Source organism: Mustela erminea, chromosome 19 (assembly GCF_009829155.1).
Source record: "Mustela erminea isolate mMusErm1 chromosome 19, mMusErm1.Pri, whole genome shotgun sequence".
In the NCBI taxonomy this organism is placed as follows: Eukaryota; Metazoa; Chordata; class Mammalia; order Carnivora; family Mustelidae; genus Mustela; species Mustela erminea.
This window is the reverse complement of record NC_045632.1, coordinates 435,601-462,342: the sequence shown is the minus strand read 5'-3', so window position 1 is coordinate 462,342 and position 26,742 is coordinate 435,601. Positions and strand designations below refer to the sequence as shown.

The 26,742-nt window shown below is 53.4% G+C and overlaps 2 protein-coding genes across 2 annotated transcripts in view; both read right to left on the bottom strand.

The window, feature by feature from the left end:
* The window catches only part of ERFL (ETS repressor factor like), a 278,656-nt gene that overhangs the window by 222,999 nt on the left and 28,915 nt on the right, over positions 1–26,742 (bottom strand). The window lies entirely within an intron of this gene.
* Positions 6,948–25,637, bottom strand: DEDD2 (death effector domain containing 2). The gene is made up of 5 exons (XM_032323138.1): positions 25,467–25,637; positions 24,484–24,849; positions 22,493–22,615; positions 19,077–19,217; positions 6,948–10,644 (listed from the first exon to the last, which is right to left on the bottom strand). The coding sequence occupies exons 2-5, from the start codon at positions 24,809–24,811 to the stop codon at positions 10,253–10,255; spliced, it is 984 nt and encodes a 327-aa protein (XP_032179029.1). The 5' UTR covers positions 24,812–24,849; positions 25,467–25,637; the 3' UTR covers positions 6,948–10,252.

The window sequence follows — 26,742 nt, the reverse complement described above, 5'->3', positions numbered from 1 at the left end:
TCCCCTCCGGCTCAAGTCAGCACCCACTACGCATTGTATACTCCAACCAAACTAGACCAGCCCCACTTCCTTGAGCTGGCTTCCTCCAACTTCCTCCTCTTTACACATCCAATTCTCTGTAACTGGAATATCCTTTCCCCTTTCTTCTCCCTGGCTAATTTCCATTCGACTTCAAGAACCATTTCATAGTGGGAGCCTGACTGGCTCAGTCATTAGAGTATGTTGACTCTTGAGTTTGGAGTTCAAGTCTCACATTGGGTGTACAGATTACTTAAAAAAAAAAAAGGTGTTTCATATATCCTAGGCTATCAGAAATCTCCTGTTTATACATCCATGCATTTAATTCACACAGCTGGAGTAGCCATAAAAGTGTGACCTCCATGGAAAGTGCTAGGGATGCCAAGAGGGAGAGAATACAGTTCCCATACTCAAGAGCTCATGGTCCAGTAGGACAGACAAGCACATCGAGAAACCAAAACAATGTTGTGTGCTGGGACACAACACCAGCCCGAGAAATAACTTCTCCTGACGTTGGAGGAACACTGAAGTCAGAGAGGACAGGGGCGCCTGGGTGGCTCAGTGGGTTAAGCCTTTGCCTTCAGCTCAGGTCATGATCTCAGGGTCCTGGGATCGAGCCCCACATCGGGCTCTCTGCTCAGCAGGGAGCCTGCTTCCCCCTCTCTCTGCCTGCCTCTCTGCCTACTTGTGATCTCTGCCAAATAAATAAACAAAACCTTAAAAAAAAATAAAAGAAAAGAAAATCAGAGAGGACAGAATAAACAAAAGCATGCATGTGAGGAAGAGCAGGTTGTAGGCCGGCGGGCAGTGGAGTTGCTAACATATAAACTGTGATGGAAAGATACTGCTGGAAGGGCCTGATGGGGCCCTATCATTAAGTATCTTTTGATTTCAGAGGCCACAAGGGTTTTCATCAAGGGAAGCTCTATGTTTCTAAGAGGGCAACAGTAGGGGCCAGAAAAAACAGGAAGCTGTTGCAATAACCCAAGCAAGACAAGCTATAGGCTGATATTGTGACATTATTATTAGCAATGCAGAGCAGGTGACTAGTTTGAAAAACCTTGAGGTAAATCAAGTCAGCAAGGCTTTATGTTTGGATGTGAGGGGGAGGGAGAGGGTGGCATCAAGGGTGATGGCCATGTTTCTCCCCTGGATGACCAGGTGGATGGAGGTGCCATTCACTGAGACAAAGAAAATACGAGGAGGCCCAGAGCTTCTCCCAAGAGGTTCTTTTCAAAACCTCCTATGTCTGAGGTGCCCATGGGACACGCACTGGATCCAGCCATCTATACTGGTTCTGAAGTCAGTATTAGGGTATATTTACATGCAGTATCATGGAGAGACTCTGGGTTGAAGGTCTGGACATCATCAGTATACTGGTGATAGCTAAAATCACATGGGTGAACAACGTCTCCCAGGAAGACCATGCAGAATGAGAAGCACTATAGGCTGAGAAAGGAGCCTGGGGAAGACCCACATTTCAAAGCTGTGCAGAGGAAGAGGAGTCCTTGGGTGGACCAGAGAAGAAGCGGTCAGGGAGGAAGAAGAACCATGAATATGCTAGGTCATGGGAGCTGTGGCAGGCAGCCTCTAAGAGGCACCCAGGGACCCCTCCCCATAAGTGTGGGCTGGGCCTAGTGACTCGCTTCTCATGGACAGACTATGGCAGAGGTAATGGGGTGTAACTTCCAAGATTAGGTTATAAAAAGACCACAAATTCTGTTCATCCCTGCACGTCTTTTTCCCCTTCTCTCTTTCTCTCTCTCCTTCCCTTCCCTGATCCCCCTGTTGGATCACCCACCTTGGGGAAATTATGGCATGCTATATCTCCCATACAACCCGAGCTTCATACGAGATCACAACCCCCACTAAGCCACTCATGGATTCTGGGCTTGCAGAAATTATGAGATAATAAACGTATGTCGTTCTGAAATGCTAAGTTTTTTGTTTTTTTAAGACTTTATTTATTTATTTGACAGACAGAGATCACAAGGAGGCAGAGAGGCAGGTAGAGAGAGAGGAGGAAGCAGGCTCCCGGCTGAGCAGAGAGCCTGATACGGGGCTCGATCCCAGGACCCTGGGATCATGACCTAAGCCTAAGGCAGAGGCATTAACCCACTGAGCCACCCAGGCGCCCCTGAAATGCTAAGTTTTGCAGATCGATCTGTTACCCAGAAGCCGAGGGAGGAAAGATTTTCAAGAGAGAGGTACTGGTCAATGGAGTCAAAAACTGCAGGTAAAGACTGGAAAATGTCCTTGGATTTGGCAAGAGAAAGTCACCCACAAGCTCAGTGCAAGTGGTTTCAGTGAGTTGAGGCTCAGTTGAGAGAGGAGAGCTGGGGTTGGTGAGCAGGAGTGCTCTGCGTTGCAGACATCCATTGTTTCTGCCTGTCCAGCAGCCATTTCACCCTCGTCTGTGACAGCTGATTTTTCTCTGAGTAACCACCTTGGCCTACCAGATACGACTCCGTAAGACTGTCCGTCAGGATGCCCAGCTGTCCACAGGCCAAGGGGAGGCCATGTGACTCAAGCCGCACCAATTAGAGGCTCTCCCTGGAATTTGAATCGTGAGCTTACGTGACCTGCCGCTGGAACCTGGTTAGAGCTGATTCATGCGGCCAGCCAGGGCCCTGAGGAAACGGTTATTCCTTCCTGCTCTCTCCATCCCTGCCACTGCCCTGGTTCAATTCCTTTTAGAAGTGGGGCTCTTCAGTCTCTCCCTCCATCTTGTGTGCCACCGTCATTTCCTTCTAATCAATTTTCTCTTGCTTATGCTTGCAATTCAGTCTCTGTTGCTTACAGCCAAAGAACCCTAACTCATACATATTCTTTCAAGAATTTTGGATGGGATGAGGAGGAGAAAAAGGACAAGCACTAGAGGTAGAAGGAGGTAGAGGCTCTTTGTTAGTTTTTAAGGCGGTAGAAACTTGGACATATTTATAGGCTAAGAGGGAAGAGAGAGAAGAAAGGACTGTCAAAAAGGGAAGAATGATGGAGTGATGCTCTGGGAGTCATGATGGGCTGGGGGACGCATGGGAGGAGAGGCTGGCCTGGAACACAGCCTGGAGAGGTGAAGTAAATCCGGGTGTGGATACTTACAGGTTTGAATAGGAAGCTGAAGGAAATCACAACTGATTCACCATAACTGTATTTGTTGAACATGAAAGAGTAGTGTTGGGGGAAACTTGTGGGAGCGCGGCAGCAGAGAGAAGCTGGCCAAGAAGTAGGACTACTTTGCCACCATCCTTCTCTGAACCGGTCACAAGCACCTGGACCGAGGCTAGGGATATGCTGCGAGATGAGGCAGAAGGTCTCCACGTAAAGCAATCAAGAGTGTGCTGGTCATTTTCCCTTTGCTCTTCCAGGTCTACTCTCCACCCTTCTCTACCCAGGTGGACAACATCCCCTGGGCTCCTTTGCCCTCTGACGTCTAGCTGGGACCTCCACAAAGGCGCCAGCAGGATATTAGAGCGGGAGAAGAAAGTACCATTCTAGATATTTCTTCTCTTAATCCCAGCTCTGTGTCAGTGGTTCTGGCCATGGCTGTACCTTTCACAACTTCAGCGCCTCTCAGGCATGTCCCATGGCTCTCACTGAGCTCCAGTGGTACCATTTCCTTTCCCCACCCCTGCAGACCAAAGGGTGGTCACAGCTTCCTGCTGCTTTCACCTCCCTTGTTGGTTCCCTCAACCCTGCCCACACCTCTGCAAATAATTCCTTCATTAAATTATCTTCAAAATCCCAGCTGTGATGCCCTCTGTTTCCTGCTGGGACCCTGACTATTAGAGAGCTAGCAAGAAACATCATATAGTCTAATATGAGGCTCTGGCTGGGCAGGGAAGAGAGAGAAGCCAGGAGGAGTCTGACCAACTAGCCCTAAACAGAGGGACCAGGGGAGTGGAGCTCTCTGTAAGTTAATCTACAGGTGTGATGGCAGTGGGGGCCTGAGGGCCTGGAAGGCAGGTGCTGGGATCAGAGCACAAGATGCTGGATTTCAAGCACACAAAACAGTAATAGGTTGTAGTTAAAACCAGGGCTTTTTTTGTTTTGTTTTAAATATTTTATTTGTTTTTAAGTAATCTCCACACCCAATGTTGGGCTTGAACTTACAAACTCAAGATCAAGAGTCACGTATTCAACCAACTGAGCAAGCCAGGTGCCCCTATTCTGTGTTAGCATCCTAGCTCTGCCACTTTACTATGCGTCAGCCAGGGAGGTGACTTCACCTTCCTTAGTGTGCATGCTCACTTTAAAATGAGGCTACTAATATCAACCTTGCAGGTTTTGTGAGGGGTAAACACATGCAAACCACTTGGCACCAGGCCTGACATGTGGTATGAATGCTCAGCAAATGTTCACTATGTGCGCTGCACTTTCAAGCAATGACTAAATCCAAGGTGTGGTCACGGGAATGAATGGCTACAGCGGGATGAAGGTCAGCAGAGATGAGGTGGAAAGAGACCAAGAGGCTAGATAATTGGAGGGTTGAGTCAACAATCTCCCTCCAACCAGGGAGGTTAAGTATTCCAGCAGGACCGTGGCATGGGGTAGAGATACAGTCTGTGAGGAGGTTCTAGAGTCCTCAGGAATGAGGAGGGCAAGTGACCAGAGTCAACAGATGTCAATAAGGAAGTGACAAAGAGGGTGGGAGACCTGAAGACATAAGCCTCTAGGAAGCCCAAGGTCCATGAAGCCAAAATTAGAGTCAGTGTGCCTCTTCTGAGCCTCCACAGCTCCTTGCATGTCCCTTTGAGATGCCCCCAGTGACCATGTCCCCCACTAAGCCAGAGCTTGTCAAAGGAGGGACCGGATCTGACCCATCCTATAGTAGCTAGAACAGAAATATCTTTTGGCAAATGATTGTTGAATGACTTGGGGGGTCAGGAAAGGAGCACAGTTCTGGGTGACATTTAGTAAAGTGGCAGGGCCAGCATGCTAGTGCAGGACTCTGAGGCCCAAACTTAAAATCCCTGGTTTTAACCACAACCTATTACTGTTCTGCATGCTAGAAATGTGCTGTCTCATGCTCTGATCCCAGCACCTGCCTTCCAGGCCCCTAGGACCCCACAGCCATCACACCTGTAGATTAACTCATGGAGAGCTCCACTCCCCTGGTCCCTCTGTTCGGAGCTGGTTGGCCAGACCCCTCCTGGCTTCTCTCCCTTCCCTGCCCAGTCAGAGCCTCATATTGGACCATCTTATTTAAGTTTCTCTTTGTCCCGCCTCTCTCTCTCTCTGCATTCTCTCTCTTTTTAAAAAATATTTCATTTAGGGGCACCTGGGTGGCTCAGTTGGTTAAGCAGCTGCCTTCAGCTCAGGTCATGATTCCAGGGTCCTGGGATCGAGCCCCGCATCAGGCTCCCTGCTTACCAGAGAGCCTGCTTCTCTCTCTCCCTCTGCCTGCTGCTCTGCTTACTTGTGCTCTCTCTCTCTCAAATAAATTAAAAAAATGTTTTTAAAAATATATTTTATTTATTTATTTGAGAGAGAGAATGAGAGACAGAGAAAGAGATGATGAGAAGGGGAAGGGTCAGAGGGAGAAGCAGACTCCCTGCCCAGCAGGGAGGCTGATGTGGGACTTGATCCTGGGACTCCACGATCATGACCTGAGCCAAAGGGAGTCGCTCAACTAAGCTACCCAGGTCCCCCTGCCTTCTCTTTTAATAATCTAGTGCCTTAAAAAAGATCTCTTATTCAATTCAAAACAAATGTTCCCTGAGGGGCACCTGGGTGGCTCAGTCGGTTGAGCCGACTCTTGATTTCAGCTCAAGTCCTCATCTCAGGGTGGCGGGATCAAGCCCTACATCGGGCTCCACACTGGGCATGCTCTCCTTTCCCTTTGCCCCGACTCCTCACTCACTTTCTCTTAAAAAAAAAAAGACAAATCTTCCCTGAGATCTCATGGAATACATTCTATTCCACCTATCTGGAATATCCTTGTCCATTTTATCCACCCAAAGACTTCCTACTCTGCATTCAAGAATGAGCAGAAATTAATCATCAGGGAGAAGAAAAATAAACAAGGACACCGCACGTTCATTAGACTGGTAAAATTAAAGTGTCCGACAATCCCAAGCTGATGACAGTATGTAAAGAGAAGATGAAAAGAGAACTCTCATCAGGGTGGGAAGGAGAGTAACCTGGTACAAACACTTTAGAAAAGTTGTTTGGCAATGTGGTAGGCTGCAAAATGTCCCCCAAAAGGTGTCTATGGCTTAATTCCTGGAATCTGTGAAGGAAGGTAACCACGGATGGCAAAAGGACAGCAGATGTGGTTAAAGTATGGATTTTGAGATGAGATTGTCCTGATTATTCGGTTGGTCCCTAAGCGCCATCCCATGTGTCCTCATAAGAGGGAGGTTGAGGGAGATGTGACATAGAAGAAGAGGCAATGTGATCACAGAAGCAGAGACTGGAGGGATGTGGCCACAAGCCAAGGGATGTTAGCAGCCACCAAAAGTTGGAAGAGGCAAAAAGCAGATTCTTCCCTAGAGCCTCTGGAGGGAGTATGGGTCTGCTGACATCTTGATTCTGGCCCAGTGAAAATTTTAGACTTCTCACTTCCAGAACTACAGAGAATACATTTCTGTTGTATTAAGCATCAAATTTGTGCTAATTTATTACACCAGCCATAGGAAACTAACACAGGCAGTATCTACCAGACCTGAACATACCCAGGTCCAGCAGTTCCACTTGAGGGTATATCCCAACAGAAATGTAAGCATTTGTTCACCAAAAACCATGCACTACAATGTTCGTAGCAGCACTATTCGTAACGGTCCCACACTGGAAACAACCTCAATGTCCACCAACAGTGCCATGCATGAAGTACTTGTGGGATGTTTATAACAGTGAGTCAGCTACTGAGGGACATGTGGAAGAAACTTACAAACAACACTGAGCAAAAGAAAACAGACACAACGGGAGACTTATTGTATGGTTCCATTTATATCAAGTGCAAGATGAGAGAAGATTATCTACATCATTGCGGGGCAAAAAAAATAAAAAGAGGAATTATTACGTAAAAGGCAAGGTAGTGTTCCCAGCTAGGAGAAATGGCGAGGGGGTAGGGATGTTCAGGAGGGAGCACGTGACAGGCTGGGGGATGAGGGGCTTCTGGGGTGTGGTAAGGTGTTTCTTAATGTGGGAGGCACATGTGTTTTACAACGTACTAACACCATATATCCGTTGTCCCTACTTTTCAGAATGTTCTAGTTCACAGTTGAAACGTAGGGTGGTGGTGTTGATTTTGAACAGAATGAACGGGGGTCCGATCCACGAGGCCTTCCTGGGACCCTCCAATCAGTGTCCCCTGGGCTCCCCCGGCCTCTGTGGCTTACTCAGTCACTACCCACCCTGGGCTGTGGCCCGCGGTGGCCCGGCGTGGCTCGCCCACCAGCACAGGGCCTGCGGAGCCAGCGGCGCCCCTGCCAGAGCAATGCCGGAGCCCCGGCGAGGCCCCGGGACAGGCGCACGGCCGGGACCGCCACACGTAGGGCCTCGTGAGCCCACCTCACACTACCACCTTCTAGCGCAACCGTGCTGTGGCTGTCGTCGTGGCCAGCCCGCGGGAGCACATGGCCACTGTGCAGACGAGGGCTGACTAGGCGCCGCCACTTACCTCTGACTCTGCTGATCTGTCCGTCTTTCTGCACCCGGTTTGGGCACGTTTCCTAAGACCTTCCCCGGGCTGCCCTCTCTGCTGTAAGGCCGCTCTTCGTCATTCTGTTGAACTCCTACTCATCCCTCAAGAGCCAGCTCCGGGCTCCTCTCCTCTGTGAAGCCTTCCTCTGGGCTCTCACAGGCCCCTAGTTCGCCTGCCCGCGGTCTGCCCAGGCCATGCCCCACGGACTTTCTTGACTCCTGAAGCTCTTTGATCTCCCCAGCTTGTCCTCACGGCCTTCTGTGACCCACTTCTTGGCCTCGGTGGTGTGTCGGTCACCCCCTGGGGTACCGCGCGGTCTCTGGCAAGTCCAGGCCAGCTCCACCGCAGACGCGCTCAACGGCGCTCTGGAGGCGACCGACATCTCCATGTTCCCGCCACCGCCGGCGCCTGCCGCGCACTGCGCCTGCGCGGGCTCCGGTGGCCTCGCAGCTAGGCGTCTCCACGTCTGGCACGCGCTGACCAGCGAGGTAGGACGCCGGGCTGGAGAGGGTGGGGCGGGCGGGGCTTCGGAGAACGGGGAGGGGTGGGCCATAGGCGGGGCCCACACCCCGGAACTGACCGGTGGGCAGCGCCTGACTCTCTCCCCACAAGGGGGCGGGGACCCTCGTGCATTAGCGGAAAGACCCGCCTCAGAGCCGGGTGAGGAGGCTGGCTCCGCAATGCGGGCCAGCAGAGCCACAACCAGCAGCAGTTCCCGCCCCCAAGTACAAAAATCCCCCAAACCTTGAGAAGGAAACCTACTCCCGCCCAGACCAAAGGCAGTTCCCACAACTGGAGGGAAGAAGGGGCGTGGAAACCTGCATCCACTCGGGGAGAGAGGCTCTTGAGCTCAGAGCTTCTCTATCCCCCAGGCAAGCCACCTCCCCTCTCTGAAACCCATTTCCTGTCAAATATGGGGGCAGAATCCCTACTTCGCACAAGCTAAGCATTAAATAAATCTTGAGGTGCCCAGCAGACCCTAGCTCCTGCCCAGAAAGGGTATGGTGCTAGACCAGGTCTTCATTCCAGGACAGGTCTCAACCCTTAGACTTGCCACAATGTCCCTCCCCACCAACACAGGCCAGTGGTCCAGGTTCCCAAGTGTGGGCAGAAGTACCTCTTCCCCCAGGAAAGGCCAGCAGTCCCTGCCTACCTCCTCCCACCCACCCCCATTCCCCAGCCTGATTCCCTTCCCCCACAGGAAGGAAAACCTTGGTTATTGTGTAAGAAACCCGAGTTCCTAAGCCCTTAAACAAGGGGTGGGGAAAGAGGCCACAACCTCCAGTAGCCACAAGGCAGCAGAAAGCAGTGCTGGGCCCCAGGAGGAAGAATGCAGGTCCAGATTTAAGAGGTGACTGTCCAGAAGGCATGAGGAGCCATCTGGGGAGGGATTCCAGCCAGCGAACTGTGGCTTGTGACCCGTGGCTTGTGACCCGTTTGGTTTCCAAAGCTTGGGGCTAGAGTGCTGGGCTAGATAGCTGGCATCTCAGTGAATAAAGTTAAAAACACTAGTATTCCCAAGAACCTAACAAGAGCAAAGCATGTGCCAATGGGGTTGGGACAGGTTATGACTCCCAAAGCAGTTAATTCCTTTGACAGATGAGGAAACTGAGGCCGAGAGGAGAGAAGGCCTGGGGTAGCAGCAGCTGACGCTCCAGCATCCTGCCCTTCCTCTAGCCAGATAACTGGGCCAGGAACCCCAGGGCTGGAACTGGGCCCAGGTCCTCATTAGCTCCTTCCTCCAGCCCATAAAGAAAGAGTCCTAGAGAGCCTTGATGCCCACCCTAAGCCCCAATCCAGGGCAGTTTTATTGGCGCCATTTGTAAAAGGCCTTTCCCATCAGCCCCAAGCCTTTGCCTTCCCTTTTGGAGAAGGAAGTTGGTTTCTGATCCTGGCCCCACGGGCAACGACACACTTGGTCTGATGCTACTGCAATGCACGTGTGACACTCCAGGTGCAGGTCCTTGTTCAAGTCTGCATCCAACTGTGGGGAGCAGGAGAATGTGGAGATCCAGGTCTGTGTCTGGAAGTCGGGCAGAGCCCCAGCTGGCTAGAGAGATGTCTGGGCAAGAGGAGCAGGCCCCGTGTGCACCCTAGCCCCAGTGCCCAGCGCGGCTGAGGTCCAGGCTTGGGGACAGTAAAATCAGATATCCTGAGAAAGAAGCCCTTAGGCCAAAGACATGTGTGGAGCAGGCCAGGGCAGGAGCCCAGGGAAGATTTCAGAGGGAGCAGTGTGCATGTGCACACACAGTTCACAGTCAAGGACACGGTGTGCAGGGAGCCTTTGGTGAATGTGTAGCTATGCCTCCTGCCCGTTCTGATCTGCATGCCTGAGTCCCTGGCCTCCTGAAGCTGAGGGAACACACGAGAGGGTAGGGCTGGGAGGAGGCTGGGAAGGAAACTCAGGTGGAAGTGGTTTAGGCCTCAGAGCCCACATCCTGTGGGAGAGTCTGTCAAGGGGCCAGGCCATCTGTCCCAGTCCTCGGGGCTGCTGAAGTTGACAGTCCTCTAGGGGCAGAGATGGATGTCCTCCAGGGAAGAGAGTGGCCCAGAGGCTAGGAGGTGGGTTCAGTCCTGCCATGTCCAGAATCAGGAGGCCTCCGTCGGGCGCCGTCCTCCCTCCTCCTCCATCAGCAGCAGGCGGCGCCGGCCAGCCTCATAGTCGGCCTCGTCCACACTGACCAGCAGGCGGACAGCCTCCCGGCCTACGGCCTCGCGAAGGGCCTCAGTCAGGAACACGCCCCGAAGGGCCTGCAGCAGGGCGCCACTCAGGTAGTCGCCCCAGAAGGCGTCCAGATAGGAGAGCTCAGAGAACTTGATGTCACATACCACGGAGCCCAGGTCCCGGGAGCGCAGCACGGCTGTGGCCTGCCCAAACACGTCCAGCTGCCGGGCCAGTGCCTGCGGCCGCCGGGAGGCCACACCCTGCTCCAAGGCGGGCCCGTGCTCACAGTACTCTGCTCGTACCCTGAGCCGGATGTCTGCGGAGAAGGAGGGACTGGTCAGGGAGGGGCCAACACAACAGACACACACACACACACACACACACACACACGCACGCAAATGCACATGCCAGCACGCGCACACCACAGTGGGACCAGGGGCCCACAACCCCTTCCTCCTGCCCCAGCCTCCTCCCACAGGCTCCTCCCACTGCCCTACGGGTTGCACGGCCCCTGCCCACATCCTTCCCCTTTCTGGTAACCACACCCAAGTATGGAGACGCCCTCCCATGGCTTCTCTCCTGCTGCCTGGCCTCTGTTACCTCCTGACCCGGCGCCGTCCTCTCTCCACTCCAGCCGCAGCACCCTGCTGCACCCCCACCCACTAGGCAGGCTCTACCCAGCCCTGCCTCTCCTCCCGCTGGGGATGCTCTGGCCGGCCCAGTATCACTTGCTCCCTCAATTCCTTCAAATGCCACCTTCCCAATGACGTCTCCCCTAAGCTCCCCATTTAAAACTTCACCACCACCAGGGACCCCAGCCCCCCACCCTCCCAGTCCCCCAGATCCTGCTCCCTTTCTTCCCAAGGCACTTACCACCTAACCTCGGAGGTTTCCCTTATGCTGTCAGGTTTTTCACCTGTCTCCCCTGGCTGGGCCCCCTGTGAGCCCCCCCGGAAGGAAGAGACTGTCTATTTTATTCACGGGTGTAGCCCTGTGGCACCCAGCAGACACTCGATAGATACTTGTGAAAGAACCAATGCGGGGGCTGAAAGACCTGCCTTGCAGTAACGGGCCTCGCCCTATCCTGCACTCAGTGAGACTCCTGTGGGGCCACCATACCCAACAGGAGAGCGCCGCACAGGGGTCTCAAGGCTGGGACGGGGATGGCTTTGCTGGTAGCAGGTACCCTCTTTCCTCAGAGGCTGCTAAGATGGTGGGCCCTAAGCCCGGAGCTGCCGGGGGCACTTGACCACCAGGAGGAGAGAGCATGATTCTCTGCTACGATCCATTCCCTTTTTGCTCAGGCCAGTCAGAGCTTAGTTTCTGTTCTTTACCACCCTGACCCCATCTGCCCAAATGAGGGGGCAGCTCTGCGCAGGGCACAGCACCCAAAATTTCCTAGACTGTCCCTATAAATGTGACCTCTGGCAGATCACCTCCCTGTGGGATTACTAAAGCCCCCCTTGTGGGGCGCCTGGGTGGCTCAGTGGGTTAAGCCTCTGCCTTCGGCTCAGGTCATGATCTCGGGATCCTGGGATCAAGCCCCGCATCGGGCTCTCTGCTCAGCGGGGAGCCTGCTTCCCCCTCTCTCTCTGCCTGCCTCTCTGCCTACTTGTGATCTCTGCCTGTCAAATAAATGAATAAATAAAAATATTTTTTTAAAAATAATAAAGCCCCACTTGTAACTCAGGCTACTAACAGAACTTCCTCTCCACACAACCCCAGCTGTGAGAGAGTCAGGTATGAGCTGGAAATGACAACAGGCACCACCCACACAGGAACTCATTTAATCCACGAACACCCCCATGAGACAGGCTCTATAATCACCCCAATTGACAGGTGAGCAAACCGAGGCAAAGAGAAGAGAAGGGATTTGCCCAAGGTCACGCGGCCAGGGTGTGGCAGTGCTCCACAGAGGTCACTGGGCTGCTCATGCCCCAGAGGGCAGCTTCGGGTCCGTGAAGATGAGTCCAACCCAGAGCCTTTAGATGCCGCTGTGTAACCTGGCACAAGTCAGCACCTCTCTGAGCCCAGGCTCTTGACGAACCCGGGAATTCCAACTCAAAAAGACCGTTGAAAGGACTAGAAAGAAAACAGTGGATGGAAAAGAAGTGACTAGCACTGCCAACGGTGCCCAAGGGGTGCTCCAAGCACGGCGCCGCCGATAGCTCTGATGTGCCAAACGCTTCACCGTCAGCCTTCCGCCGGACCGGCCCCACGGGGTACGGGCCACATGCCACCCATCTGACAGATGAGGAAACTGAAGCTCTGGAAGGGGAACTACCATGTGCCCAACTCCCTGCGCCTTCCACACATGGTGTCAGCAGCAGAGCACAGGTGGAAGGCAGGTCTCTGCTCCCCCAGATGACTTCTCAGCACCACCCACTTCCTCCTCCCACCCCTACCCTTCCTCCTTCTGTGAGGGAACCTCATCCTCTCCGCTCAAAGCCCAGGGAACCGCACCTGGCCTTGGTGCCTAGGACTTCCCACGGCCCTCAGGCCCAACTCCCTCCATCTTAAGAACCACATGAGACCGCCAGGCCTATAGCCTAGACTCCCCCGAGTGCCTGACCACACCCTCAGTTGGTGTGGGCCGGGGAGCAGGGGACTGGGAGAAGCAGCACCTGTCCAAGGCCACACGGGGCAGCTTAGTGGCAAAGGCACAAAGCCAGGTGGCGGAGTCCGACAGACCTTGAGGCGAGTCCGGGCTCTGCCACTCTCTAGCTGTGGGGCCTTGGGCATGTGACCTCACCTCTCTGAGCCTCAGTTTCCCCATCTGAAAAACATAAAACAGACAAACAAGAGGTCCCTGCTGCATGGTGCGGTCACGAGGATTCAAAAAGGCAACTCATGAAGCAGTTGCCCCAGGTCCTACGACATAAGAGGCCCCCAAAAACAGGAACTGTGATTTCGACACCCACCTCTCTACCCCACGGTCCCTGCCCAGGCCTGGTCCTCTCTCGCTTGGGCCCAAGTGAACCTCCCCCTTACCTTCTCCTTCAGTTCCAGCTGCGTTCTCCCCTGCCCCACCTAGTCACAAGGCCAGGGCCCCCATCACAAGCCTTACTCACTCGCATGATCACTGGTCCACCTCCTCTGCGCAGAACAGACCCACTCACCCACCAAGGCCCAGGTCACAGGACCACACATCCCAAGCCAGTGAAGCCCTCCCACATCACCCTTCTCCTCAGCACAGCTCCGTACTCAACCTGTGGCAGAAACTGTTCAGATCCTGCCCCCAACATTGGGGGTGGAAAGAAAGCAAAACCAGGATGGACTACTGTGTGTCCCATCTGTTCTTTTATCCCATGAATCAATTTACAAAGCCCCAGGAATGTGGGGTGACACGCATGCCCCACCACCAGTGGGCTGGCAAGATACAGAACCCCAGTTAGGGAACGCCTCCCATGGGCCAGGCCCTCCCCAAGGGCTTTCCCGATCTCTGGCTCTGAATCCTCACAGCATTTTCCTTATCCCCACTGACAAATGAAATCCCTCCCCAGACCAGAGGCCAGCATCAGGTCTGGAACACAACAGTGTGGCACTCAGAGAAAGGGGCCAAGGAGACTCCACAAAGGCAAAGGAGAAGACCTGTTTTACCACCCCTGGTCAAGGATCAGGGGCACCAAGCGCCATCACCCCTTTAGTCCTCGCCCAAATGACCAAATGACAACAGGTGACACGCACAGAGGATTTACTGCAGACTGACACACAGGTCACTTACTGACCCTTTGATTCTCCCTGTAACCTTCAAAAGCAGTGCTATTACCTTCTTTTTGCAAAAGGGGAAACTGAGGCACAGAGGATGAGTCACCTGCCCCAGGACAGAGAGGCAGGAAATGGCAGAGCTGGAATTCCAGCCTGGCAGAGCCTGGCCCCGCAGCCCGAGCTCTGAACTACCCTGTCCTGTTGCGGCCTCTCGCACAATGATACACGGTAAGCTATCATTAAAAGACATCCCGAGGGCCACAAGAGAAAATGAGAGAGAGCGAGGTGTAATTTAGATTTCAACAATCAGGTGGAACCTCTCTAGGAAATGACACTGGAAGTAAAATGTGAAGAACAAGTAGGTCAAGAGAAAAAAACGAGGAGAAGGAAGAGCAGCATTCCCAGGAGAGAGAACAGCCCCCATCGAAGTCCAGAAGCAAAAAATGAACTACGCGTTCAGAGGCTGGGGCCAGGGTGGATGGACCATGCGGAGGAGAAGGGCACCAGGGGATGACTGGAGGGACAGGACCCAACCCGGAGGGGCAGGGAGTCCAGGGCCTCGCAAGGCAAACACACACCTCAGCAGCTCAGGGGCCTCCTTGGTAAAGCCTCACCCCTGCACTGGCTCTCGTGGGGTAGCTTTGGGGATTACACAGCTGGCTGCGAGTACAGAGCAAAGGCCAGTGACTGGTACACAACGAGCCCTCCGAGGGCCTAGGGAAGGATATGAGCTTACACTGAGACGACTTGGGCCGCACTGCAGAGGCAGCGAGGCGGCAGGAACAGAGCCAGGGTAGGGGCCGGGGAAGGCCAAAGGGCCAGGACAGATGCAGCAGACACGGACAGAAATGGACAGGTTGGTCCAGTGTGTCTGTGAGGAGCAAGGCGCAAAGAGCTTCTGGCCCCTGTGTGACCTGGGCTTGGAGCTGGCTGAATTGCTTCCTCCGGCCAAGAATGCCAAACATTTAGCAATGGTCCCTCTCCCCTTGGGCAGCTGTGCAGCAAGGCTCCCTGTCCCCAGGGCAGAGGGGGTGGTGCTACCTTCCTACTGAGGAAAGCTGCTCTTGCTCCTGCACTCAGGTGGGCCCCAGCATCCTCTTGTCCCCCAACCCCAAACCTCATCCCTCTCTCGAGCGCAGAATAAGATGCGGAGGGAAATGGGCAGGGATGCCCAGGGGCTGCTCAGGAAAGGACAGGGACAGGCACAAGGGGGAGAAGGGCAGCCAGAGTGCTCGGATGGAAAGACCCCTACCCCTCCGCTGCCACTCCAGGGCCCGCACCCCCCCTCCTCTGGACAATACTGGTGCCCAACCTTGCTTTAGTCTTCCCCTGGGGACACCGTGTCATATCAAATGTAAGGTTTTCGGGAACAAGCAGATCAAAGCAACGAGGAGACGCTGCCACTAATGTCAGAGAAAGATAAGCAGCCACTCACTCCCCACTTCCCGATGGAAGGCCACAGCACCACCTGGGAAGTGAGCTTGAGGACAAAACATCGCACCATAGTCTGATCAAGTCTCTCCAGGCCAACCACCGATTTCCAGGCAACACAGACAACAGGGGACCCTATCGATCTACTCCACTGCAGGATGCAGTTGGCAAAATCCAGTCTTCAGGAAACAGGACAACTACCTCCAACAAACACAGAGCTCAGGGGATGGGGGAGCGAGAACGGACATGGTAGGGGGATCTCCGCAATCAGAAGAGACTTCCGAAAGCCAGCATCAGGGCGCCTGGGCGGCTCAGTCGGTTGAGCGCCAGACTTGCGCTCACATCATGATCCCAGGGTCCTGGACTGAGCCCCACATCGGGCTCCCTGCTCAGTGGAGGGTCTGCATGTTCCTCTGCCCCCTAAACCCTGCACGCACACGCTCGCACTCTCTCTCAAATAAATTAAATTTAAAAAAACAGAACCAGCACTTCTGAGACAACTGGACATCAGAGGACTGACTAGACATCTGACATTTTGAAACTTGACATTTTCGGGGCAGTAATTTTTCGAGAATTCTGATCTTTTAGAAGTACACAGTAGAAAATCCACAGAGCAAATAATAAAACTCCTGAAAACGACTGCAAAACACTGTGGATGGTCCAAGAGGACTGCCCACGAGCCGACAAGGGCTGAGGGCAGTGAAGGGGAGATGCGGTCATCATGCTGGTGTGCCTGCCTCTGTACCTTCTCCACAGAAAACAGGGAAAAGAGCAAAGCTCCTCCTGTCATTCAAATCCTCTGGCTGCTTTCTGTCACATAAGGCAGTGAAAGCCCCGGCCCCCCGGCCCTGCAGGACGGGCTCCCCACCTCGCCTGTACTTACCTCCCAGCAGCCCCCTTGTTCCCCGGGCTCCAGCCTGGCCAGCTTCCTTACCAGCCCTTCACCACCACAGGCTCAGTCCTACTTGGACCTTGGCACCTGCAATCCTCAGATCCAGAACACTCTTCCCCAGGCATCCACACACTCGCTCTGTCTCTTCCAAGGGGTCTTCTGAGACCACCCTATCTTGAAAATACACCTGAAATGGCATTTTCCATCACTCCCTATCCCCCTGCCCTGCCCTCTCTTCTCAGGTGCCATCTGGTTTCTTTTGGCTTTCTCCTCCCATCGAAACCAATGGGAGGACAAGCGCCACCCCCCTGCTGTGCCCAGCACATAGTGAGTGCTCTGAGAATACGCGTGGAGTATGAGCATACGCGTGGAGTATGATCGGAGCCTGCCACTCTGCAGATGGGGGCTGTCACCCCTACCTCAGGGCTGTCTTGAAAACTCAGGGCCGAGTGAACAGCGTGCCCAGCACAGTGCCCAGTGGATGGCCCTGAAAAGGGATGTGGAAACTCAGAGCCCCTGTGTCCAAACCCTGGCTACTCCAGACACCCTTCCCCTTAAGAAACCCGGAGTTTGGTCCAGTTCCGGCCCTCTCAGGAGGGCAGTTGACTAGGGAGGGGTTAAGCCCCACAGCTGTCACACACACATGGGGGCAAGGAAGTCGGGTCACTCTAGTCTGAAGGAGCCTCTTTCCACCCCTGGTCTTGAGCCTCATTAAAGGTGAAGCATCCTAGCTTCCAGAGGGAACCATCAGCAGCCTACAAGGGAGGGCCTCCCTCCAGCCCCACCCTGCCCAGTGAGTCAGCAGTCAGACCTGCTCACAGTCCTCACCGAAAGACCCAGCCACACCCTGGGTTAATAACCTCCCCGCCATGGCCCAGCCCACCTGAAGAGACCTGGAGCCTCTGGGGCAACAAGACCCCTCCCCCGCCTTGGCTCAGCAGGCCCCCTGCTGCCCAGCCAGGTCAGTATTTCTGCTCAGGACCGCCTGCCTCAGGAGAGAGTCACCCAGGGGCAGCCATCGAATCCAGCAGAGGGTTGTCAGAGGACACCAGTGTCTGTTCCTCCTGGCAGCACCCAGCACAGGTCTCCGCAGCCTCATCGGAGGAGTGGATGGGACACTCGGAAGAGAGGGAACCAGACCACGCCCAACCATGCCCCTCAGGGCCACAGTTCTCAAAGGCAAGGCCCAAGCACAAATCTCTACAGCAGAGCCCACAAGACACCTAACCTAACACACCCGCAGGCCCAGGCAGCCCTATTAGCGCCCTCCCCTCCCCAACAGAACGTCTCTGGGCCAGACCTTCCACCTCTCCCGCTTGGGCTCTCCAGCCTCTTCCCTCCATTCCCTGCTTCCTTTTTGTTTAATTTACTTCAACAAGTACCTGTCACCGGCACATGCTATACCTATCTGTACCTGGCCCGCTTCTAAGCACTTTATACGTCATCATTCACTAACTGATTTTCCAGATGGAGTCAGAATTCCATCGAAAACAGGTATCAAGGGCACCTGGGTGGCTCAGTGGGTTAAAGCCTCTGCCTTCGGCTCAGGTCATGATCCCAGGGTCCTGGGATCAAGCTCCGCATGGGGCTCTCTGCTCAGCAGGGAGCCTGCTTCCTCCTCTTTCTCTCCTCTGCCTGCTTCTGTGACTACTTGTGATCTCTGTCTGTCAAATAAATAAACAAAATCTTAGGGACGCCTGGGTGGCTCAGTTGGTTGGACGACTGCCTTCGGCTCAGGTCATGATCCTGGAGTCCTGGGATCGAGTCCCGCATCGGGCTCCCAGCTCCATGGGGAGTCTGCTTCTCTCTCTGACCTTCTCCTCGTTCATGCTCTCTCTCACTGTCTCTCTCCCAAGTAAATAAATAAAATCTTAAAAAAAATAAAAAATAAATAAACAAAATTTTTAAAAACAAAACAAAAACAAAAAAAGAAAACAGGCATCAGATCACCTCACTCCCTGCTGAAAATCCACTATAACACTTGCTGTATGGAATAAAACCCACACTCCAAGGTCTGCCAGGCCCAGTGGCTTGGCTCCTCCCAGGATCCTCCACCCACTCCCCACCCTCTGCTCACGGCACTATCTAAAGCCAGCTGCAGTTTCACTGATCTGTCACCCTATGAGAAGGTCGCCTCCCCAACCAAAGGGCCCTCACTGCTATTCCTGTCCCAAGCACACTGCACAGTAACAGCAAGACACACAAACCGGTACGGAGCACATGGCGTGGGCCCCCGGCCAGGCACTGGGGGAATATTTTACCGGGTTAATTCATCTTCTCTCTCAACGAGCCCAGTTGGGGAGCACCCTATCAGCCTCATTTTACACAGAAGGGTTCGGTCACCCACCCGAGGTCAGACAACCTAGCTAAACGCCAAGGCTAAGTGACCCTAGCAGCCTGCTCCAGGATCCTCATTTCTCACACGCGCATTGTTCTACTGCAGACTAAGTAAACCTATAAAAATGGTTACTGAAAAAAACAAATAAAATTGAGAGCAAGAGGTCGTGAAGAAAAGCTTCCTGGAGGAGGTCACACATGTGAGCCTTCCACAATAGGCAGGATGGAGACATGCAAGAGGAAAAGGACAAAGAGAAGCCACTACCTCCCCACTGGTGGGCCACACTCTGCACAGATGCCTGCCTGCCTCTGCCAGCCCTGGGATCAGCAGCCGGCCACAAGCACCGGCCATGTATTCACCACGGCCCACAGACACCTACCACAGGTCACTTTGCCTTCTGAGGCAGGTCTGGATGTCTCCTGCGGCTGCTGGGGGGCAGCGGCAGTCCCTCTCCGCCGCCGCCTGGCACCACCACTGGGCCTGCCCCGACTCCGCCGCTGCCGCTTGGTTGGTGGGGAGCCTGAGGAGAGAAAGATGGGGCACCCTAAGGACCAGGATAACAGGTAGAGCACGGTGGCAAGGGCTTGAACAAGGGCTCAAGGCTGGTCTCCGTGCTGTGAGACCCTGGGTGAGCCCCTCTGCTTCCTGGGCCTCAGTGGCCGGGTCCATAAGACGAGCAGTAAGTAGAACCTAGCTTCACCCAGAAGAGCACACCCCACCATCCAGCAGCCCCACTTCCAGGTCTGACCCTGAAGAAAGCCCTGCACAACCTCGTCAGCAAACAGGCATGACAACAGACAGACCACTGCGGCATTGGTCCTGTCTCAATGCAAACACAATGTAAACATATGGTGAGCAGTACACTAGATTAATTACCAGGGTGCTGACTCCTCAGTAAAGTAAAAGCGAGGTACAGAACAAGTGTCTACAACTTGCTACATCTTGCCTTAAAAGAAAAAAAAAAAAAAGCATACAAACTTGCTATTTTTCCAAAACAAAACACTGTATAGGCAAACAGAAAATGAATGAAATTAGTTACCTACTCACTAGGGGTTGGGGGCCAGTGGAAACAATCCTCCTGAGAACATCCTTCTCCCGATTCTATTAGTTTTGACTTCTGAGTCTTTTTTCTTTTTTTTAAAGATTTTTTATTTATTTGATAGAAAAAGATCATAAGTAGGCAGAGAGGCAGGCAGAGAGAGAGGGGGAAGCATGCTCCCCGCTGAGCAGAGAGCCCGATGCGGGGCTCGATCCCAGGACCCTGAGATCATGACCTGAGCCGAAGGCAGAGGCTTTAACCCACTGAGCCACCCAGGCGCCCCTGACTTCTGAGTCATTAAAGTGGTTTACATACTCAAAAAATTAGAGAGACATAAACACCAACCATAAAATTAACAGAAACAAACCTAGCTGCATATGTAATTGGTAACACGAACTGAAGAATTATTTCAAGTAACTTGAAAGAATGTTCTGACTGTAAACTCTCGGTGGGACACACTCCTAGGGCAGGAAGAACCACAAGTAACTGGTCTGCTTCATTCAGGAGAGGCAGTAAGCAGCGGCACTGACGTACTTTCAAAGCTATGATTGTCATAAAATGAACTAAATAGATTTTTTATCTCAAAACTATTAATAACCAGAATTTTTAGTGTACAAGAAACAAATATTTATAACGTTAATTTCAAAAACGATAAGACAAATTTTTTTTGTTTGGGGGTGGGGATAGAGTGTGTATGCAGGCAAGAGCCAAGAAGGGGAGAGGGAGAAACAGCATCCCAAGTAGGCACCCCGTCCAGCACAGAGATGGACCTGGGGCTTGATCTGAGGTCATGAAATGAGAAAGATGGGACACACTGAGATCATGACCTGAGCCGAAATCAAGAGTTGGACACTAAACCGACCGAGCCACCCAGGTGCCCCAAAATACTAATATGAATTTTCTTAAAGTAATTTCTAGCTCTGTTCACTAAAAGAAGCCAGAAACAATACACACACTCAGCACCCAGGTCTAGGTCTCTAAATGACAGTCCCTCTAGAAGAAATGAGGCTTCTTCTGGAAACAGCTGATTCCAGGGCTAGGGAAGAAAAAAGACAGGTGAGTCCAAAAATCTTGCAGTCCCCCAGAGCAGGAAGCCCAAAGAATGATGGAGCCCCATCAAAAAGACAGTAGGAGCTAATCAATTCGAACCTCAGGAAAAATGACTAATGGATTTTAACACAGTAAATAAATAATTATACAAAAATCCACAGCACTGCTCCCCCTTCTCCCAAGAAAAGAGAGAAAAAAGGAAAAGTCTCAAAAGAGTGCCAGCTAACAGACCACTGGAAAAGAGTAAGAAAACCATCATTTTGTTAACACCAGTGTCAGCACTGGTTTGAGCAGAGATCATCGATGCCTACTAAACCCACCAGGGATGCTTCTGGTATCAGGACGTGCCAAGTTGTCCCCCCACAGACTGTAAGTCAAAGGGGGAAATGTCCCTTTAGAAAGGACAAACATGGCAGACCCCACCTTAACCAAGTGCTCAAACCTGCCACCTCACAGCAAGAAAACCAGAATGTCAGCCTCCTGATGGGCTCCAACGTAAAGCCCACAGCATCAACTAAGGAACAGTCCTGCCAAAACATGAAATCTCATCGAAACCTGAATCTCATTGAGCCTCCTGGCCCACTTTTTACTGCACCTTACTTTACTTCACTCGATTCTCCGTCCTGAAAACCACTCTCTACTACTCTGACCACACATTTACAGGGTTTTCGAGTTTCAAGTCATGAACCAGAAACAACGCCCAGGGGCTGCTGCCGTGCTTGTCTCCTGGGGTGAGGGTGAGGGGGCTCCCCACTTCACAGGAGCTATACCAGCTCCAGCACCCCACGAGGAAATGATAGGACACTTCAAAACAATTGTGACATTCTACAAAACAAGCAGACAGAGTCAGTAAGTCAAAGTCATAGCAAGAAAAGAAACAAATCTGGGGCAGGGAAGGAGTCTGGTTTCTCAAGTAAGAGATTAAGAAGACAAAATAAATTAATGCAGGGGCACCTGGGTAGCTCACTGGGGTAGGCGTCTGCCTTTGGCTCAGGTTATGACCCCAGGTCAACTATGAGTGGGTCCCGAGAGTAGAGACCATTGGTGGGAGACATGAAAATGAAACATTAGAATATCGGAGGATCAATATTTATTTTCTTAGACATAATAATGGTCTGGAAATGACCTAGGAGAATCTCCTCATTGTCAGAAAATGCCTGCTGATTTAGGGATAAAGTATCCTGATGGCTGCAACTCATTCTAAAGCATTCAACCACAAATCCACCTTACACACAAACACACACATAAGGCAAAAGTGGCAAAATGTTAAAATTACTGAATGGAGATGAAAAACAGGAACAAGCTCACTGCACTCATTTTTCAGCTTCTCTGTATGTTTCAAATTATGTTTGAATAACTTAAGAACTAGGAAAGAGGAGACGCCTTAAATGAATTGGCAGGGCAATTAAAACAAACGAATTAAAGATCCCTGACATGAATAAATCTCGAACATGTGTCCAGCAAAGCCAGCCACGTGAAGACTGCCCACCATGTGATGTCATTCAGATGCCCTATAAAACTACCACAAACAATTCCACACATTGCTTCCGGACACATGCTTTTGTAGGATAACACACAATGCAATATGGACACAGAATGACCCCTTGAGTCCCTTCCTTGGCGGGCTGGGATGGAGAGGTTCATCAGGGTTCAAGAGGAAAAAGGCACGCTGCCATCATGCCCACCCCACCAGGTGAGAGGCTCACCTGTCTCCCACTGACCCTGCTGGGCGTCTGAAGTACCGCTTGATTGGCGATGGCGACGGCGGCTGCCTTCGGTCCTTTTGGAAGAAGAGCTGGAGGTGCCATAGTTGTAGCGTTCCGGAGACACTTCACAAAATGAAAAACAAAGTATTCAGGGCCTCTAGCCCCTCCCCAGCCCAGCCTCCAATTCCCACCTGGAGATGGACTCCTGTCCCACTAGGTGCTGAGCTCCCCAGAGCTCGGAGCCCAGACAGCAGCTCCCTCCCAAACGCTTCCTGCCCAGTAGTCACTATATGCCTACAGAAGGGGCTCAGGACCTCCTGGGGCTGTCCAACTCGTGTCTACAGCAGCTCCAATGGCCAAGGCTGGATTCTGTAAGCTGAGTCATGGTCAGGATCCCTGTAATGTCGCCCCCCACCCCCGCCACCTCTAACTGCCCCCAACACTCCTTGAGGCCCCAAGGAGTAGCAGGCTCTCCAAATCCTCTCTTCCACAGCCTAACCTCCACGTATCTTTTTTCCAAAAACACGGTCAGTTCTTCCCTAGTGGTGCCCTTCTCCTGGTTACCCAATGCCCATGGGCTTCCTCTGGCCAAGGAAGTTCATGATCCCCCTCCGTGACTCGCCACCTCACCTCTAATGACCCAGCTGAGGGCTCAATAGCTCCAGGTCTATGCACAACAGGACTCCTGACCCTAAAACCCTTGGGTTCCTCACCTTCTCAGAACTGCTCGTCCAGGAGTACTTCCCTCACAGGATGCAGGGCATCATCTCAGAGCCGAGCCAGTCAGGTATGAATCCTGACTCCCACACTTTCTACCTGTGTCACCTGCAAGCCCCTATGTGAAGTGGCTTCCTCCCTCCCTCTCTGCTCTTGCTCTGTCAGTACCCCCTGCTCCTGCCACACTGGTCTCTGACGGTACCAAACTCAGTACTGACTCAGGGCTTGAAAGCTTCCCTTTCCCTCTGCCTAGCATTTTCTCCTCCACACAGCAGGGGTAGAGCCGCCACCTAAACACTGCTTTCTCCAGGGCGCCTGGGTGGCTCAGTGGGTTAAGCCTCTGCCTTCGGCTCAGGTCATGATCTCAGGGTCCTGGGATTGAGTCCCTGCTGAGCAGAGAGCCTGCTCCCCACTCTCCCTCTGCTGCTCCCCCTGCTTGTGCTCTCTCTCCTTCTCTCACTCTCTGTCAAGTAAGTAAATTCTTTTTGGGGGGCTCCTGGGTGGCTCAGTTGTTTGGTGTCTGCCTTCGGCCCAGGTCATGGTCCCAGGGTCCCGGGATGGAGCCCCGCATAGGGCTCCCTGCTCAGCAGGGAGCCTGCTTCCCTCTCTCTCTCTGCCTGCCTCTCTGCCTACTTGTGATCTCTCTCTGTGTCAAATAAATAAATAAATAATCTTTTAAAAACAATAATAAATAAACATCCGTTTCTCAGAGAGGTTTTAAGTGGTTACCCAATCTGGGGAGGCAGGAGGGGACTCCCTTCACTGTGAAACACTCCCTATTCTCTGCATTCTCTTAACTTTGCTTTTCTATAACCATGTCTAAAAATAAGCTATCTGCCTTAATGGCTGCGTCCCCCTACCAAACATAAGCTTCATGGAACAAACACTTTGTCAGTCCCAACACCTTGTACTTCCTGTGCTCAGCACACAGGATTCAGTTCTTACATGTGGGCAAGCTGCTTAACTTCTCTTAACCCTGTTCTTTCTCCTGTAAGATAGGGACACTAACAGGACTTCCTCATGGGATTACTGGGAGGATATAAGGCGACAGAAAGGGCTTACCACTGTGCTTAGCAAGAAATAAGCCCTCCATAAACAGTGGCCACAAACATCATTGCTGTGGCCAAATTCCACAAGCTCACCTCTCCCAAACCCATGCCTCCTCCCTGCCTGTGTTCCTCATTGATAGTCTGAGCAAAGGGGAGGAGCGAGCACCCTGGAGGCGCAGCCAGGGCACACCACCGGAAGTCTGTCACCCTGCCATTCAACCATACCTGGACGGCGCCTCTTGCGCGCCAGGTGTGGCAGCAGGTCGTGGCGAGCCAGCACGCGCAGGAGTTGCCCCAACAGCCGAAGGTTGCTCTCGTCGCACTGCCCGCGGCGCTCCAGCTCCAACAGCAGCTCCAGGCCGCTTCGGGCGCGGGCCAGACCGCCGGCCGCGCCGGGGGCCTCATCGAGCAGGAAGGCCAGCAGCTCCAGCTCGCACTCGGTCAGCTGTCCGCCCACCACCTCGAACATACGGTGAAGCGACAGCATCCCGTAGTAGTCCAGGCATTCGTCCTCCTCCCAGCTCGGAGCCGGGGTCAACCCGGACAGCGCCATACCCGGGGGAGGGGGCAGCACAAGCTCTGAACCAGGGCCTAGAACCCACACAGCGGGGGAGGGGACAATGGTCAGCGACGCAAGGACCCGGACCCCGCCCCCGCCGGCGCGTCTCTCCCGCCCCGTCCTGCCCTGCAGGGCCACCTTCGCACCCCAGTCTTCTTTGCCGCTCCCCTTCCCCCAGAAAGGAATGGTATCGCCCGACGTCCCCTAGTAACAGGTCGAGACGCCAGACCCCGCTCGTCCTCCCACCAGTCGGGCCTGCCCAGCCCGAACGCCCCTCCCCAGGTGGTATGTCCTGAACCAGCCTCCGGACCCGACCAAGTGGACTGGGTCCGAACAAGCGTGGGGCCCCATCCCAGAGAACCCTGCCAACTGCCCTTTGACTCTGGGCAGCACTGTCCGGACGTGCCCCTTGGCTTCGTCCAGTGGTACTGTCCGATCAGCGCCGCGGCTCCAACCCAATGGTAGCGTCCGAAAGTAAACCTCTGCCCCCCACAAGTGGAACCGACCAAAGCAGCCCATCGCCCCGCACAGGTGGAGCTGTCCGATCCCGACCCCCTTGCCCTGTTAGGGCGGTACCGCTCTCCCTCCAACACCCAAGAGGTTCCGTCTACCCACCAGCAGCCGCCCTCAGGCCTCTCTGGATCCTCACCGGACTCCGGCCTCTGACGACTCCCGGGCGACGGCCGCAGCCACTTGTTTTGGATCTTTCTGGCACCTTCTCTATTATTACGCCTGCGTCACCTCGCCCCTCCTTCTTCCCCCCAACTCGCGCAGGTGCGACCGCCACGCCCCTTAGGCGCAAGCGCAGAGTGAAGCTTCCAAGCCCCACCCCTCAGGGCCCGCCTCCAACCGTAGCGTCCTGCCCGGCAGTGTCGCGCCTGCGCAAAGCGAGATTGATTTCCGCGTTTGAGTTGGATCTGACTCCTGGTTGCAGGGTTGTTCCTGTCCGCACGTGACTTACGCCGCTGGGTGCTTGTTGCCCCACGTCAAGCCCTGTTGGAACTACTCATCTCATGGACTACAGCCCCATCCTAAACACGATCTAGACGCACACATTACCACTGCTCCCGGCTGCCCATGCCAAAGGACCACAATAGCGACCGTCCTGGCTTCAAATAGCTCACGGACCCCTTATGATCTGGACTTGGCCGCTCCATCAGACTGCCCCTTACTCCTAATGACGACCAGGAACCTACGTCACAACTGTGCCATCTCATGACCCCAACTGGAATCTCCTTTCATCCAACAGAAGCCCCCATCTCCGATGTTATTCCCCTGATAAAGACCAGAAATCTCCTCCATCTCATGTTAGGAACCAGTACCTTCCTCCCGATTGCAATAGTCCTCTCCATCCTGACTGTTCACTTCTTGATGGCATCCATCACGGACTGGTCCCCTATTACAGTCAGACACCCTCTTCCTGTCTCAAGCCCAACCCTCGTCTTGCCACCCCCCCCCCCCCGCCCACAACAACCCTTTCCAATCTCTGCCTTCCAAGGTTAGGGGCTTCCTAATACCCTGTCTCTAACCTGCACCTACAAGTTGCACTTTGGCGAGGGTAGATCCCTATCAAGAGAAGAGTCCAGGTTGCCTGTCTGAGCAGCTACCCTGAGGTGAGGCCTTGGGCACTATAGCCAGCCCCCACCCCCCCAGCCCCCACATACACTTAGGTGACTCAAAGTCAAGGCTCACACGTACCTTGAAACAAGTCCCCTCCCCGGAGTGGTTCCCACCCCTGGAATTATCTTCCCTTGAAAGGGAAGGGACCTAGGCCCTGCTTGGCACTGGCTCAGCACTGGCTCTGCTTAGTCCGCAGCAGTGGACCTTGAAAGAGTCCCTCTCCCTAATGGCAATTGTCACCTATTGAGGCCTAGTCCTGAGCCGGACACACAGTAGGGGACGGTTAAGTGAATATCGTTAAATTA

Bases quoted from the DNA above. Each gene is read 5' to 3' on its own strand.
- DEDD2 (XM_032323138.1), bottom strand. From the start codon at position 24,811: ATGGCGCTGTCCGGGTTGACCCCGGCTCCGAGCTGGGAGGAGGACGAA. The intron at 19,218-22,492 runs GTGAGCCTCTCA...TTCTCTCCTCAG, and splicing joins GCAGGGTCAGTGGGAGACAG to GCTCCCCACCAACCAAGCGG. The intron at 10,645-19,076 runs GTAGGTGTCTGT...CCTTCTCCGCAG, and splicing joins AGAAGGCAAAGTGACCTGTG to ACATCCGGCTCAGGGTACGA.